The 17,442-nt window shown below is 34.5% G+C and overlaps 2 protein-coding genes across 3 annotated transcripts; one reads left to right on the top strand and one right to left on the bottom strand.

The window, feature by feature from the left end:
• Positions 1–1,797: 1,797 nt before the first annotated feature.
• Positions 1,798–5,024, top strand: LOC109158461 (probable protein phosphatase 2C 50). 2 transcript variants are annotated; one of them, XM_019306365.1, is made up of 5 exons: positions 1,798–2,436; positions 2,514–3,557; positions 3,633–3,950; positions 4,018–4,123; positions 4,334–5,024. In XM_019306365.1, the coding sequence occupies exons 2-5, from the start codon at positions 2,769–2,771 to the stop codon at positions 4,666–4,668; spliced, it is 1,548 nt and encodes a 515-aa protein (XP_019161910.1). In that variant the 5' UTR covers positions 1,798–2,436; positions 2,514–2,768; the 3' UTR covers positions 4,669–5,024. The 2 variants fall into 2 exon arrangements, with proteins under 2 accessions (XP_019161910.1, XP_019161909.1); XM_019306364.1 differs by having other exon boundaries at positions 1,800–2,020.
• On the bottom strand, positions 5,022–8,479 carry LOC109158462 ((S)-coclaurine N-methyltransferase-like). Its single transcript, XM_019306366.1, has 8 exons — positions 8,127–8,479; positions 7,065–7,173; positions 6,553–6,777; positions 6,364–6,463; positions 6,184–6,294; positions 6,005–6,088; positions 5,454–5,512; positions 5,022–5,366 (listed from the first exon to the last, which is right to left on the bottom strand). The coding sequence occupies exons 1-8, from the start codon at positions 8,311–8,313 to the stop codon at positions 5,174–5,176; spliced, it is 1,068 nt and encodes a 355-aa protein (XP_019161911.1). The 5' UTR covers positions 8,314–8,479; the 3' UTR covers positions 5,022–5,173.
• Positions 8,480–17,442: the final 8,963 nt, after the last annotated feature.

Genomic DNA, 17,442 nt, shown 5'->3' with positions numbered 1-17,442 from the left:
CAAATACAAAAATACATAAAATATATAGATAAAAAATAAGTTAATTTAGTAAATATTTAATTATACTTTTGGTCTTTTTTTTTTTTTTTGCTTTTAATTTTTTATTATCAATTTTACCTTTTAACTTTTTCAAATCAAATCTATCACATTCAAGATTTCAATCACACAAAATTTAACTCTTACTTAAATAAAAATTATATGACTCAAAATTTTGTAACAAAACAATAAGTCTCAATCAAAATTATATCATTAATTTATGTCCATGTTTTTAGTGATAATCATTTTGTACATTGTGCTTTTAGAGTTGTATTATATATTTTTTTAGACAAAAATAATCCTAGTGTTATAACTTCCGTTATATTTTCTATTAGGAATAAGGTTCAAATTGGCCACTGAACGTAACCTGAAAATGCAATTAGGCCACTGAACGAAAAAAAAAAAAAAAAAAAAAAAAAAAAAGGTGCAATTAGGCCACTGAACACTCCAAAAATGTGCAATTTCACCTGATAGCAGGTTACCCTCAATTTTAGCAGGTTATCTGCTTACGTGGCAGCTGAGTTGGCATTTTTAATAAATTTTAAATCATTTTTAATAAATTTTAATAATAAATTTTTATTTAAAAAATAAAAACGACTTTATTTTATTTTTTATTTAATTTTTTTTCAATTTTTTATAAAATTTATTATTAAAATTAATTATTAAAAATTATTTAAAAATTATTAAAAATGCCACCTCAGCTGCCACGTAAGCAGGTAACCTGTTAAAATTGATGGTAACCTGCTATCCGGTGAAATTGCATACGTTTGGAGAGTTCAGTGGCCTAATTGCACGTTTTTTAAGTGTTCAGTGGCCTAATTGCACTTTTTGTTCGTTCAGTGGCTTAATTGCATTTTCAGGTTACGTTCAGTGGCCAATTTGAACCTTATTCCTTTCAATTATTTCTATTATTATTACCATGCACATGTATCTACCGTAATTTTATTTTTTTATATTCTTTAATGATAATAATATTTGTAAACATTATATATTGGATTAATATATAATAAATAAATTTGATTTCATGTAGATTTTAATTATCAAGGATTTGTTACTTATTTTTAAAAATATAAATATTAGGCATGTGTGTTTGTGCATCGCGCATAGAAAAGATTCGATTAAATTAACAATCGATAACTAAAAGTAAAAGTAGTTGTATTACGGCATTATTATTCTTATTGGTTTAAGCTAGGAAGCTATGTACAATTTAAATTGGGTCGGTCACAAGATGGACTTTACGCATTCAACTCCGAATAATAATTGCAGATTTTTCTTGTCATTAAAAAAATTTATCAATTTATTCAGTAAATATATACTTTATAAGAACTTGAGTTAGTTAAAGTTAAATAGTTTAAACTACTTTGTAAATGAACTATTAATATAATCTTAAAATACAAAATACCATTAAAAAAATTAAAGTTTTACATGTATTTTTTGGTACGACGTACTTTGTATTAGTGAGTGCAGTAAAATCTTGTGGTGGTGACACACTCACGTGTGAAACACAGTTACTTTTTTTTTTTTTTTAAGGAAAAAAAAAAGAAGAAGAAGAAGAAGAAAAGATATAATTGATATTTGTAACTCCATAAATTATACGGTAGTACTATCCTTCTTCTCCAATCAATTCAGATTGTTGCTCTTCCAGGGCTTCTCAAGCAAAACAGAAAATTAAATAATAATAATAATAATAATTATTATTATTATTATTATTATTATTATTATTATTAATTTTATGTTTTGTTTGTTTTTTTTTTTTTAAATAAAAAATAAAGTCTTGTAGAGTTGTAGAGATCACACTGACGATTGACGACTGAACTGTTATTTTCCAATTAGTGAGCATCCCACAATTCTTGATTCTTGGATGCATCTCTTCTTCTCATCTAGCAGATAGACTTGAAGATGAGAGAGAAAGAGGGAGAGAGAGAGAGGAACTGGGGGTATTAGCAGTGATTCCATTCTACAAATCTTGAAAAACAAAGATTGGGTACTGTCTCTTTCAACCCTGTTTCTTGTATTTCATCTCATTATTATATAGTTTATTTTTGTAGTTTTCTGTTGGGGCAAGAAATTGTTGAAAGGGAGTTTAAGAAAGAAAAAGAAAAAGAAAAAAAACTGCGAATTTCAAGAAAGGGTTGAAATGGGTTGCCTCTGATCTAGGATAGTCAAGTTTTATGGGAAAAAAGGGTACCCTCTTTCTCAAAGTTTTCTTGTGATTCTTTGCACTTGGTTGGGCTGTGCCTTCCTCCCAGGCTTCTTTCACATGACCCCTTTTTTGCCTTTTTTCCTTGTCTTTCTTGTGCATGATTTCTGAATTTATGTTCTTGGAGTAATTGAGTAGAAGATTTTGGGGTGTGTATTTGATTGTGGATAAGGAAGGGTCCAGAGAAGATATAAATGAGGGTCAGATATGTCTGACTTTTATGTATATTTTTTTCCCACAATTGGTTGTTGGTGTTAACTTGTTTTGGTTTTACCAGATCTGACTACCAATTCCCATTTTAAGCATCTTGTTGATTGAGACTGCAGCAGTGTAAAACGTGATTTGGAGAGTTTGTTGATTTACCTAGAAAACAGATCTCCTTAGTATGGAGAATGGTCTGTGGAAGCCATTGGTTCATGTTTTATTGATAATTAAGGGAGGTGGAGAGGGTGAATTAGCTTAACAATGACAGGTTGTGTGGTTCCAGAGGGGCTGGATGGTAACTTTTATTGCACCCTAGATAGCGATTTCCATGGACGAGATGTATCAGGCGGTTGTGGTGCCATTTAGGTTAGGTAACTTCATCTGTGATAACCAAATTGCGGGAGCTCATATGGATGTCACTAGGCTAAAGGAGATGGGTGACACTCCAAGTCCAAGCTTATTTTCTGATGATAACGAGGCTAAAACTTCTGATCAGCTTCCTGCTGGCAATGACGACTCCAACTGTGGTGATTCCGAGAGTGACCTTAGCATCACGGTTTCGACGATTCCTGAAGAGAATCGGAGCGAAGGGGCTATGACATCTGAGAATGAAAGCAACTGTATTGCCCGGGAAAGTGAGGACGACGATTACTTATCGCTGGAGGGTGATACGATTCTCGATAGCTCCTGTTCCCTCTCGGTGGTGAGTGATTCTAGTAGCGTGTGCAACGATGATTTGTTGGCCGAGATAGCGTCTGAGATAGAAGGACAGAATTTTATAGATGTGGAGAGGAACATCTGCAGTATTGAACTCGTCTCGAAGATTGTGGGTTCAGCTGCAGAAGGGAGTTCGAAATCATGTGCAGTAGTTGAGCTGCCTTTGGATAAAGTGGGTCGCAGTGTTTTTGAAGTGGATTATGTGCCGCTATGGGGATCTACCTCTGTGTGTGGAAGGCGACCAGAAATGGAAGATGCGTTTGCAACAGTACCAAGATTCCTTAAAATTCCCATAGAGATGCTAATTGGTGATCGTGTTCTTGATGGAATTACTCGGCGTTGTTTAAGTCATTTGACTGCTCATTTATTTGGAGTCTATGATGGTCATGGAGGCTCTCAGGTTCATCTCTCTCTCTCTCTTTCTCTCTCATGCACTTACACATTATTTGACACAAGTTTGATTATTATTTTTCAGGTTGCAAATTATTGTCGTGATCGAATTCACGCTGCATTAGCTGAAGAGCTGGAAATTGTTATGGGTGAACTAAACGATGAAAATGCAAAGCATAATTGCCAAGAGCAATGGACAAGGGCATTCAGCAATTGTTTTCTGAAGGTGGATGCTGAAGTTGGAGGGCAAGGTGGGCATGAACCCGTTGCCCCAGAAACTGTGGGCACTACTGCTGTTGTAGCCATTGTTTGTTCGTCTCACATAATTGTGGCAAACTGCGGTGATTCAAGAGCTGTTCTCTGTCGGGGGAAAGAACCCATGGCATTATCGGTGGATCATAAAGTAAGAAAAACTAATTACATACTTATTCGTGTGACATTATAGTAGTTGATTTCCTTTCACTATGTAGCCAAACCGAGAGGATGAATATGCAAGGATTGAAGCAGCTGGCGGGAAAGTAATACAGTGGAATGGACATCGTGTCTTTGGCGTTCTTGCAATGTCAAGGTCCATAGGTATGTATCTATTTGCGGTGCATTCATAGAGTATTTGCAGTGCATTTTTGGTGTATTTGCGGTGCCTTCATTTTGTTCGCACATTCTCACCTAAGGAAGGATTCTCATATGATCCTGAATACACACACACACACATATACACTTGTTTAGAATGGTTCCTTTGTTGTAAAGAGTTGTAATGAAAGGTGATTTTTTTGTTATTGATTACAGGAGATAGATATTTGAAACCTTGGATTATTCCTGATCCGGAAGTGATGTTTATTCCTCGCACTAAAGATGATGACTGCCTGATTCTGGCCAGTGATGGTTTATGGGATGTAATGACGAATGAAGAAGTTTGCGACTTGGCACGTAAGCGCATACTCCAATGGCATAGAAAGTACGGTATGACTCTCCCCTCGGAGAGAGGTGAAGGAACCGATCCTGCAGCTCAATCAGCAGCTGAGTACCTATCAAACCGAGCTCTCCAAAAGGGCAGCAAGGACAACATAACCGTGATTGTGGTGGACTTGAAAGCTCAACGAAAGGTTAAGAACAAAACCTGACCATAGCCTTTTATCTATCCTTCAGCTGTTACGTTTCATTTCTAGGTTTGCACTATAAACTTCACACAGTCTGCCCCTGCTGTTTTTCACCCGGGATGATGATGATGATGATGGCTTCACGTAGTTAACATTCTGTAGGTATGCTCTTTCCTGTACGTATTTTTTTCTTCTACATTTAGCTACTCGGAGTAGTAGATCGAAATATAAAGCCATTCGTAAATGTACCACTTTGGGGGAGCAATTTACATATAAACGGTTATTATGCCTCCGAGTTAAAAGGCGTCGGGGAGGTGTTTACCTCGTATTGCTTTGGAATGTTATGCCCTTCATTTAGTAAATGGAAATGCATTGACTCTATCTATCTATCTTTGTGGTGATTGATACAAGACAAGTGTGTTTATTATCAAGTCAGATGATTTCTGGGCATCTTATACAAGACAACTGTGTTTTGGTGGTTGTTGAAATCTTGCATCTTACACGAAAAATCGAAAATAAAATCAAATAATCATTTCTTCTTGAAGAGAAAATGAGCAACCATCCATTCTTCTCCATTGTTGTACCCAAACAGTTCAGCAACAGCTATGAAAAATGTTCTCCAATAGACAGTCCATTTAAGAGCAGAGTCCTTTCCATAAGTTGATTCCATAATTGGCTTTACAGACTTGATGTTTTCATCCATTCTCTTAAGCCACTCCTCACTGCAAGTGCAAACACCCCCCGTGGGTTAAATTTAATAACTTGTACATTTACGAATTCTTTCTGAGTTAATATTTGTCCTAATGTACCTTGTCCGCGCATAATGTTTTCCATTCACAAGCCAGTGGTCAATGACAGAAACGTCATCCTGCAAGGAAAACATCAATAATTGAAAGAAGGCGAGCAGCCATTCTCATGCCAATGCTTCCATGAAATGAACAAGTTTATATTACCTTTGGTTTGAGCCGGTCAGCTATGGGTAACCTAGGCTGATTTACTTCCTTGTGGTCTTTTGCCGGCTAAGTTCACAAAGCAGGGTTTACTCACACTCTAATGGCCACAAGGTCACAAGTTTGAATCCTTGCCCCTTTGGTTTGAACCGGTCAGCTATGGGTAACCTAGACTGATTTACTTGTGGTCTTTTGCCGGCTACGCAGGCAAGAGATCCATAATTGTAACCACAAAGTCACAAGTTTGAATTCTTGCCCCTTTGGTTTGAACCGGTCAGCTATGGGTAACCTAAGCTGATTTACTTACTTGTAGTTGTTTGCCGGCTAGGGTCACAATGCGGGATTTACCCACACTCGAATGGGTAGGGTTTCCCTTGTCATCAAAAAAAAAAAAAAGAAGCTTATATTACCTGAAAATAAAGGAGCAGATTTGCTGAAGGCATTGTACCTCCACTGAAGAAGTATCTGGTAATCCAATCATCATCATTGATATCCTACAAAACAATACACACACAAAACCATAATCTCCAGTTGGGGTAGAGCCTTAATTTAAATATGGAGTTGTGAAGAGTGTAGATTGTTAGGACACCTCAAAGTGGTAAGCAAATGTCTTATGGCAGAAATAATGTACAAAAAGGAAGCTGTCTGGCTTCATCCATTTGGATATCTTCTTAAGGAGTTGTCCATAGTTCTTCATATGCTACAAAATGAGGCACAATTTCAGCTTTGAATTTCTGTCTCCTATACAAATCATCCTAAGATTAGATACCTCAAACATTTCAATGGAAAATATTCGGTCATAGGACGCTTCCATATCAAACGTGGAAATATCAGCAACAATGATGTCCACGTTCTCCAGCTGAAGGTCCCTACACACAAATCCCATTCAATATTGTAATGCACACAGGTAGGCTTGGCACTAAACATTTAAATTTCGAACGGAAATAGAATGACCTACCTGCATTGTTGTTCTATATGTTCCTTTTGGGTCACCGAGTTGCAAATACCTGTAACTTTGCAGTTACTATATTTGTTTGCAATGTAGAGGGAAAGCGAACCCCACCCACAACCAACATCCAGGACAGTGTCACCATCTTTTATCTGTGACCTCTCACAGTACAACTCTAGCATCGCCTTTTCAGCATCCTCTAAGGTGCTGTACTGGTCGGGGAAGAAACAGCAGCTGCAAATCAAATTTTATAACACACAAATCACTGCCAGTCTTGGTCTATAAAGAAGTTATACCATGCTTAACTACAGAGTTCTTTGATTATCTGGTTGTCATATCCTACTTAAAACCAATTGGTGATAAGTAGGTGGACATTAACCATTTAACCACATCCCTCCATGGTAAGCCACAACCCCACGTTTCGAATCGAGCAGGGGCTGAACTCGGCCGACACCCAACATTGATTGCTGAATAAATTAAAAGGATGAAATCTCATGTGTACATACAGCAGCCCTGTTTACCTATACTTAAACTGCTTTCCAAGAACAAGCTTGAAAAAGGAAGTAGGTAGTTCATAATGCTGAGACTTTGGCTTTTCAGTCATGATGGCTATTGGCATCTCTTTCAAAGCTGCAATGCAATTTGGAGATTGATCTAATTAAGACACCCATCATGCACAACAATTTCATTCAACAACCAATACTTCAATTCCCAGATTTCTACATTAACTAATAATTATTCCAACAAATCTGATTTCAACTTCATATACAACAACACTAATGATACCAAGTGGCATCACATTATTCATTATCACCAATCATTTCTCTTCATATTTTAGGCTGTCTCACTCCATTATTTTCCACCTGAATTTTCTATTCTAATTTATATAAATGCCAAATTCCATTCATTCTTCCAAAATGTTGAACCCCAACCCTAAGGGCATTCATGAGAATACAAGTTAATGCCAATCATTACACTCAAAAGAATTGAATACACAAATCAAATGTCAATCAGAGTTTTTGTAAAATATTTAAATTGAAGAGTTTTTAAATATTGGATGGAATTTAATTTATACTTTTAACAAGTTTTTAAACCTCAATTTCTAAATTTAAGTGACTTCTAAACTAGTTACTTTCTTTTTCTATACTCTCTTTTTCATGTGTCTTTCTACCGACTTTACCTCAACTTTCGGTTTATTGAATTGAAATCTTTATAACTTATTTTTAATAAAACAATTTATAAGAATTAATATAAACCCAAAAATATTGTAAATATGTATTTACTTTAGAATATTAATCTTTTTATAAATTTTAAAATTAATTTTTTATATATTCTTAGTTTCTTACAAAATCCATAAAAGTATAAATTTTTTTTAATAAAAAATTATAGAAGTGTATTGTTTGCTCTAATTCTCACGCAGCAGATTCATGTCAATTGTCAATCCACCCCTGACCCCCCCCCCCCCCCTCCCCCTCAATCCCAAAAATAAAAAAATAAAAAAATAAAAAAAAAGAAAAAAAAAACACAAATTCCAAAAGCGGTGTAAAGCTATAAAGTGTGGGAATGGTATAGAGAGCATATACAGTGCACGAAGTGAAGGAGGTCGCAGAGTTGGAGTTCGGCGGAGGGTTTGTAGGCGGAGCGGAGGCGGGCGGCTAAGAGCAGGCGGGTGAGGCGGCGTATGACGGCGTCCGGCAGGAGATTACGCTCCAGTGTAGCCAGCATTACTCGCACAGTGGCTTCGTAGGGAACCTGCACAATACTCTTCATCTCTCTCTCCCCCTCTCTCTTTAACTCTACAGAATTATCTGTCTGTGCATTCCAATTTTTCCAACTGGACAGAGAATAAATGGCTATGGACTCTGTTACTGTTTTTACAATTTAGAACTGAGCACGTAGCCTTATCTTCTTTGTCTGTCTCCTTTTCATTTTTTGTACTTTTAAGTGTCTAGCAAAGCTAGACTAATATAAGTTCACAAGATCATGCCTTTAGAGCATTCACAATGGTTGAGATATTTTGTAATTTTTGAAAGTTTTCTAAATGTGTTTAGGACAAAGAATATAGACAGAGGAAAAACAAACAAACAAAAAAAAAAAAAAAAACAAATAAACAAAAAAAAAAAACAAAAACAAAACAAAATTGATTAAAAAGTTTAAAAATAAAAAATAAAAAATAAAAATCACTGACACGCTCGCTAGACGCAAGTATGACAGCCACGCTTAGCTATCACAACTGGAGAAGCTTTGCTGTGGGTCTCAAATATCTTAAAAAGTGGGTCTTAAATATCTTAAAAAATAAATACCTTGCAGATGATCTTTAATCTTCTTGCACTTATCTTCTCTCTCCAATTTGTCATAAATATCTCTCAAATATCCACTGATATTCATGCTCTTAGAGCATCCTCATCAGTAATTTTTGGTGTGTCTTTTGAGGAACACATGCTGAAGTGTAAAAAAAAAAAAAAAAAAAAAAAAAACCTTGGTCTTCGACCAAGGTTTTTGCCAATTTTGTAGGCCCCACCAAAAAAAGAAGATAAGGAAGTCTACCTTGCGCAAGACGCAACTCCTGCGCCTAGTCGAACGCGTGCATGCGTAAATCTTTATTTTTTTTTCCCACATTTTGATTTTTTTTCTCCCATCTCATCTTCTCTTTCCTATTCGTATGGTAAAAATTTCTAAAAAATTACATTTATTGGTGATGTTCTTACAACATGTTTGGTTCACCGAATGAATTTGGAGGTAATAGGAATGTTATTCCATAGCGAATGGAATAAATAAAGAATAGAATAGGAATTGTATTCTATTCTTTGGTTCGCTAGAAATAGATTTTAGTAATTGTATTCCAGTGTTTTGGTTGGTTAAAGGAATAGAAATTGAATGGATTTTAAAGACATAAATACCCTTATACATAATAATAATAATAATAATAATAATAATAATAATAATAATAATAATAATAATAATAATAATAATAATAATAATAATAATAATATACTGAATGTTATATATATATGACAGGATAATATGGCTGGCACCCGACCCGGATCACAAATGAGCATCTGACTCAGCATCACATGGGAACCCAACGGGCAGAACTCAAACGGTTAGAATTCCAATAGGTGTCACCTTTATTGTCATTGAAGCCACCTTTGATGCCACCATTGATGAGAGAGAGTTAAAGCCTCAACGCCTCATTCATGACTCTTGATATTCTTGCCCTTAGCTCAGCTCCCCAAGGATGTCTCTTCATGTTGTTACCGTTAGGACCTAGCATAAATAGAACTTCCCTCAGCTGAGCAGGGGACACACTGTATTTTCTATACTGAGACAAAAGCAATAAAACTATTGTTACTCTCTCTTTCACGTAACGTTATTCTAATATTATATTTTCGGTAACATTATTACCGTCATTGGTGCTTTCATTGAGAGCCTGAGTCCAATACTCAAGCAGGCTACGACACACACAACTCATTCCTCTTTCAACAGCAAGCTTGAAAGAATGGTGTCCCGCAGCTCCCACGGTTCCCGCAACGTGAACAATGGCAATGCTTCAGGTGACCTCCGGGACCAACTCACCAACAATCGCGGAGGGGACCTCCGAGAACAGCTCAACAACGGGAGGCCCGGGGACCTTTGAGACCAACTCAACAATGGAGGAAACCTTCGAGACCAACTCAACAATGGAGGGGACCTCCGAGACCAGCTCCACAATGGAGGGGCGAACCAAGTCGTGAACCTCCAGGCGACCATCCAGCAAGCGGTGGCGGCGGCACTAAACCAAGTGGTGGTGGGACTACAAGGCCAAGTGCCCCCGCCGCGGCCCCAGGAAATAAGGGTGGAGACCCAAAGAAGTGGACCTGCCAGACTACAACCAGGCCCTTCCCAATCTGCACCAGAACGATTGGGACAAAGGGCGCTCGTACGGCAAAGATTAGGATCACGGGCCGAGGGATCCTCTACCAGAGGTCCTCGCCAACACGAAAACAGAGAAGCCGAGAGATCACCCACAGAGGAGGTGGGCGAGTCTCGGGAGCCGACTCCACGCCAACACGTTGATGAGTCGGCCTTACGTCGACACTTGGAGGAGCGACACGTCGAAGAGCCGGCTCCGCGACAGCACTCGGCGGGGAAGCGACGCGTTGATGAGCGGGTTCCACACCGAGAAGGATCAAATACACAGGATCAAATAAAATCATATATCCTAAATCAAGCAGGATTCTACAGAGGATCAAGATAGATTCAGCCTTACTCCCAAGTCAACTCAAACATATCCGTTGACTCAGGAGTAGGGGGGACTGGTGACAGGATAATATGGCTGGCACCCGACCCGGATCACAAATGAGCATCTGTTGGAGAAGTGATGAATGGAGTCTTGAGACTCCTATAAAAGGAGTCTCAAGGCTCCATAATTTCAATTGCAATGCCCATCTGTTAGGCAAGCGGATGGGCAGACTACTTGATTTAGGAACGAAAGCTCCATAATATTGTCACTTCCTGAAATTCTTCTAATGTGAGTGCTCCTGAAGTTTTTAAATCCATAATCTATTCTTCTTCTGGATCTTGTTGATTAGAGTTGGTTTTAAGTTTCAATTTCAGTGGCAAAAGAGAAGAAGAGACTGGTTCTGGTCCAAAGAATTTGATTCATTTAGACTCAATTGTCTTAATTATGTTATCAATTTTGATTTTTTCCTAATATTTGAATTTCATGAGGAGTTCTTTTTCCCAAAGTTCTCCTATTAGGATTATTTTGGTTGTAAATTGTGACAGGTAGTCTAGGAGGATGTCCTACTGGGTAAGCCATCTGTTCAGGAGTAGCAGATGGATAATATGAGGAGAACAGAGTAGCAGATGGATAATATGAGGATGTGGCAGAGTTTTGATTTATACTAGTTTCTGCTGTATTCATAAAAATTTTTATTGAGTTTTCTTCTAGACTCATGTTTTCTTCTTCTTCAATTTTTTCAAAATTTTCTTTTAATTTGTGGATATCATTTAGATATTTTTTCAGTAAGTTATATTTTTCTGAATTTCTCATTTCTAATTCTTGGTTTAATTTTTCCATAATTAACTCATCATTTTTAATTTTTTGAAATTCTTCTAATGTGAGTACTCCTGAAGTTTTTGAATCCATAATCTATTATTCTTCTGGATCTTGTTGATTAGAGTTTTCATAATTTTTGAATCTTAATAATAAAGATCCATTTTCATTGGTGTAAGTTACTACCTCTGTTGGTTTTAAAGTTTCAATTTCAGTGGTTAAGTTTTCAATTTTCCATTCTTCTCCTGCCAAATTTCAATTTTCTACAAAGTAGAAATGTTGTTTGAATACAAAGTAGTACATGACATGTAGTACATAGCATTAATACTTTTTGAATTAGTTAGGGAAGAAGTACCAGGAAGGGAAAAGTGTACCCAAATAAGGTTCATAGATGTTGTTAGGATTGTAAACGGAGAAATCCGGTAGTAAGTTAGGGGTGAAAAGGTGAGGGTTTTAGATAAAATATGATTGAATAGTAAGCATAAAACTAACATGAACTGATAAGATTAAGAAAGATCATATCTGGCAGTAGTAAAGAGAAGAAGAAGGAGCAAAGCTTTAAAATGCATATTGAACAATTATTAAAATTAGGCATAATTAGAAAATTAAGTTCAAGACATAGAACTCCTGCTTTTATTGTTCAAAAAGAAGCAGAAAAGAAAAAATGTCAATCTAGAATGGTCTTTGATTATAGAAGACTTAATGACAATACTTATGAAGATGGGTATTGCATTCCAGATAAAGACACTCTAATTAACAAAATTCAGGGAAAAAATTAGTTTTCAAAATTTGATTTAAAATCTGGTTTTTGGCAAGTCAAAATGCATCCAGATAGCATAGAATGGACTGCATTTTCATGCACATTAGGACACTTTGAATGGCTAGTAATGCCATTTGGATTGAAGAATGCACCACAAATTTTTCAAAGAATGATGGATGAAATTTTTAAAGATTGTTACAATTTTACTTGTATTTACATTGATGACATTTTAGTCTTTTCAAAAACAGAAAATGAACACAAAGCACACTTGTACACTATTTTTACAATTTTTGAAAAACATGGATTAATAATATCCAAAAAGAAAATGGAAATAGGAAGAAATTATATTTCCTTCTTAGGATCGGAGCTGAAATTGGAGAGGGAAGTATTAAGTTACAACCCCACATCTCTAGAAAAATTTTGGAATTTCCTGACAAATTGGAAGAATTAAAACAGTTACAATCCTTTTTAGGATTAGTAAATTATGTAAGACTTTATTTCTAAATTTTAGCAAAATTAACTACTTCATTACACAATAAAGCCCAAAGTAAAGGAGTGAGAAAATTTAATGACCAAGACATTAAAATTATCCAACAAATTAAGAAAAAGATTAAATTACTTGAACCCCTGTCATTACCTCTTGAATGACTATTTGATAATAGAAACTGATGGTAGTGAAATGGGTTGGGGAGGAATTTTGATTAAAAAACCAAATGAATTTGCTTTAAAATCTACAGAAAGAATTTGTAGATATACATCTGGAGTATTCAAAGAAAAAGGATATTTAACATCCTTGGACTTTGAATTACTTGCAATAATTTATGTACTTGAGAAATTCGCATTATTTATCAAAAAAGCAAATTACTATCAGAACAGATTGCGAATCAATTGTTAAATTTGCAGATACTAAAAATGAAAGAAAATTAACTTCTAATAGATGGCTAAAATTTAGAGAATTTGTCCTTAATAGAGGATTTAAAATTAAATGGGAACATATTAAAGGAAAAGATAATAAGATTTCAGATTTATTATCAAGAAAATTATTGTGTGACTAATCTGTCTTTGCTAAGTTGTGCAGAAAATTTGAGACACTTAGCACAAAATTTGAGACTCTCAGCAGTAAATTCCAGACTCTGAACATGGAGAAAATTTTCACATTTGACAAGACGGAATTAAAGACATTTCCGGAGAAAAATCAATTTAAGACACCTCTTAGAAGCAGGCTTCATGATAAGGAGACATGTCTTCTGGACAATATTTGGAACTTGGCTACTGAAAGGCAAGCTAACCCTAAAAAGGTAGCTATTCTCAATGCCTTAGCAGAATATTTCCATTCTGGAAAACAATTTAAGAAAAAACCATATTCCTGTTATGTTTTATACAACGGCCCTAAGGCTGGAGTATATCTAAAATGGGAAGAAATGGTACCTTTAATTGAGGAAATTAAATTATTTCCTAAATTCGGAATACCCCTTTTTAAGGGATTTTTCGATATTCAGGAAACAATTAACTCTGTTATTGAGAACTGCGGAGAAAATTCTCATATTTCTCCAAAGGTTCTTAAATATCATAAATATTTGAAACATTTGGAGAATTTTGAGGATCCTGATTTCCTCAAAGAAATTTCAGACCCAGAAATTGACACATCAGCTTCTGTTCAGAAGAATGAAAAATTACAGACTCCTCCTGAGACAGGAAAATTTCTACTGTTCTCTACACCTACTTTTGCAGACACCCTTAGAGAACAATTAACTTCTACTCCAAAACAGAAAAATTTACTTATTCTGGAAAAACCAAAAATTCAACCAATTTCTCCACCGAAGCAGCCATTTCTTTCTGCTGAAGAAGTAAATTTAAAGACATTCATGCTTCTTCAAGACTGCTTAGCCCAAATTACCAATAACCAAGTTCTATCCAAAGGAATTTTCACCACTTGGGAATTCACTTACGACATTTTCAAAATTTGTCAAAGCCAATACCCAAATTATCTCGAAAACCAAGAATATGAATGTTTTTGTAAATTAGATTCTGCCATTAGAAAGGCAAATTTGTTGATTCTAAATTTTAAACCATTCAAATTCAGAGATTATCCAGTCACAATTCCATCACTTATCAAGCATGGTCTGGTAAACTCAATAAATTCTCCACCACTTCCAGATTATTCACCATTTTTTGTCTCACTTTTATCTGATACATTTGAAACCATAATTCCAGAAGTGAGAAAAAATTTCTTGATAAAATTCAATTCCCTCTATCCTGATTTTGAAAGAAAAATTCCAGCATATCATTTACTGGAAATCTTCTTCCAAGACATTGATGATGAATATCAAGAATTTTGTAAAGAAAATTCTGAAATTAAAATGATTAAAATTGAAGACCCTATGGAAAGACAGCTGGAAATTGTCCGGGCAAAAATTCTGGCAAATGATTTTGGATGGACCAGGACAAAATTTGCTACAATGAACATTTTAAGAGAAGATGAACAAGGAAAGATCTATTGTGAATCTTCAATAGCATCCAAGTTCTTCTTCCCATTTCAAGTTGAGCACCCAAGACCAAAGTTGGTCCAGACATACAGGAAGCACAAAGAAGTACTCAGAAATTTCAATGCAAGCCGCTATTCAAGAAATTCTTCATTAGATTTGTCACTCTAAAAAATGATGAAGAAAACAAATTCAAGACCCGCCAAGGAAGTTTTCCTACAGCGATAATTTTGGAAAAAGGCTACTGGTGAAAATTTGAAAAAACAGCTACTATTGAAACTTGGTATCCATACTGTACATGGGTCCCAACTTTTAGACAAAATTAAAGACTTCATAGCTAAGGAATGGGGGTCTGTCCCTTCCAAGAGATAAATCTAATTTATCTGTGAGTTGTAAAAAGATAAGATAAGATTCGTTCTTATCTTTATCTTTATTACAACATGTGAAAAATGTAATATATGTACAAAGTAGCTAATGAGATAAGATTCGTTCTTATCTCCATCCTGTAGATAGTAGTTAGCTGTACATCCTAGAATCTTCAGTCTGTTGTATAAATAGGTGTGATGATCTCTCCAAAGACACACACAACAATCATCTATCTTATGCATCCTAATGAAAACCCCTTTGTTCATACGCTCTAAATTTTCACACTAAATTTCTTTGCTCCAACTTCTTCAAATTGCTACTAAGAGGTATGATCCCAACTTAATCTTCTTACTTTGTGTTAGTTTTTATTCTTATTTTTAATCATATGTATATCTGAATCCAACAGACGTAAATCCTGTTTGAGCTGAAGCAATCCATGTAGTCTAGAAAACCTTTATGGAAGAAGTACCAGGAAGGGAAAAGAGTACCCAAATAAGGTTCATAGATGTTGTTAGGATTGTAAACGGAGAAATCCGGTAGTAGGTTAGGGGTGAAAAGGTGAGGGTTTTAGATAAAATATGATTAAATAGTAAGCATAAAAACTAACATGAACTGATAAGATTAAGAAAGATCATATCTGGCAGTAGTAAAGAGAAGAAGAAGGAGCAAAGCTTTAAAAACTGTTTGAAAAAACTAAAATTTTGAAAAAATAAATTCTCAAAACAATGCCTGCGAAAAGGACAATTTGTACAAAAAATTGAAAAACATGGATAAAAAATTTATTCAAGAATATTTTGGAAACAATGAAAATTTTCAAGTTGAAAGAAATTTTGGAAACATATTTACGACATACTATTTAGATGAAAAATCTAAAGATAAAGAATTTCTTGAATATACAATAAATATTCCAAATTTCAACGAAAAAATTTATTATCTACTTAAAAAATTTCCCTACCCAGACTTGGTAAAACAAATTATCAAATATTTAAAATTTTTCACATTCCAAGAAAAATTTGTATTAGACAAATTAAAAGAACAATTGGAAATAGATTTTGAAGAAGAAAAATTAGAAAATTTGGTTGAAGAAATAATCGAATTAGTTTCTCAATCAAGACACATTAAAAATTTTGAAGAAGAATTTCATCAACAACATGCACACATAAATTATGAAATAGGAGACTCCTACAGACATTCAACTCCTGTTTATCTCATAAATTACGACTCTGATAATTATGAAAATTACTACAATGGAGCTGAAACTGAATAATTTTAGCAATTTTGAAATGTCTTCAACTATCATTTTTTACACCTTAAATTTAATTTTCAACTCCTACACACATCCAAACTCTTCATCAAAATTTATTTCCGAACAAATAAATTCAAACAACATTTCTACTTTGTATTATTTCCTAACTAATTCAAAAAGTATTAATGCTATGTACTACATGTCATGGATTAGTCACTTCAACTCCTACACATACCCAAACTCTTCAAAATTTATCTCCGAAGTTATAAATTTAAAACACTATTCCACTTTGACTTATTTCCTAACTAATCCAAAATTTATTAATGACATGTACTACATGTCATTAGATAGTCATTTCAAAAACTACTACATCATTTCTTTTTCACAAATTACTATCCTAATTCTTACATGTTTTATTTTTCACAAACTAAACCTCTGCGGAGGCATACCCCCCACAGATTATGTTGAAATTCCAGACTCCATAACAATATATATATATATATATATATATATATATATATATATATATATATATATATATATATATATATATTCATAGATAAAAATTATAATTAATTAAATATATACATTTATAACCAAGTGGCTTGTAGTCTACTGGTATTGGGTTGTTCCCTTAAGTGGGAGGTGTAATGTTTGAACTTCAGTTGAAGCACTAGTGTGTATGTGTAGGGTATCCCCTTCCTTATAATAAAATATATATATATACATTTATATAATATATTATATTTATTAAATAAATATAAATATTAAATAATGTGCAAAAGGATATTTTTGGTATTTGTGATATCAAAGCTATTCCCGGCATAGAAATAGCTAATTCCAAAGAATGTTTTTTGTTTTGTTTTTGTTTTTTTTTTATTCTATAATTTTTTTTTTATTTTATTAATACATCCACCGGCCATTGAAGATAATTGGTGGCTGTCTCTTTTTATGAATATGTCTAAAACTAACAATCATGACCGGACCAACATCAATTATATTAATT

The sequence above is a fragment of the Ipomoea nil genome, unplaced genomic scaffold, assembly GCF_001879475.1.
Source record: "Ipomoea nil cultivar Tokyo-kokei standard unplaced genomic scaffold, Asagao_1.1 scaffold2818, whole genome shotgun sequence".
Lineage (NCBI taxonomy): Eukaryota > Viridiplantae > Streptophyta > Magnoliopsida > Solanales > Convolvulaceae > Ipomoea > Ipomoea nil.
Note: the sequence above shows the minus strand (reverse complement) of the source record. Positions and strands in the feature narration are given on the sequence as shown.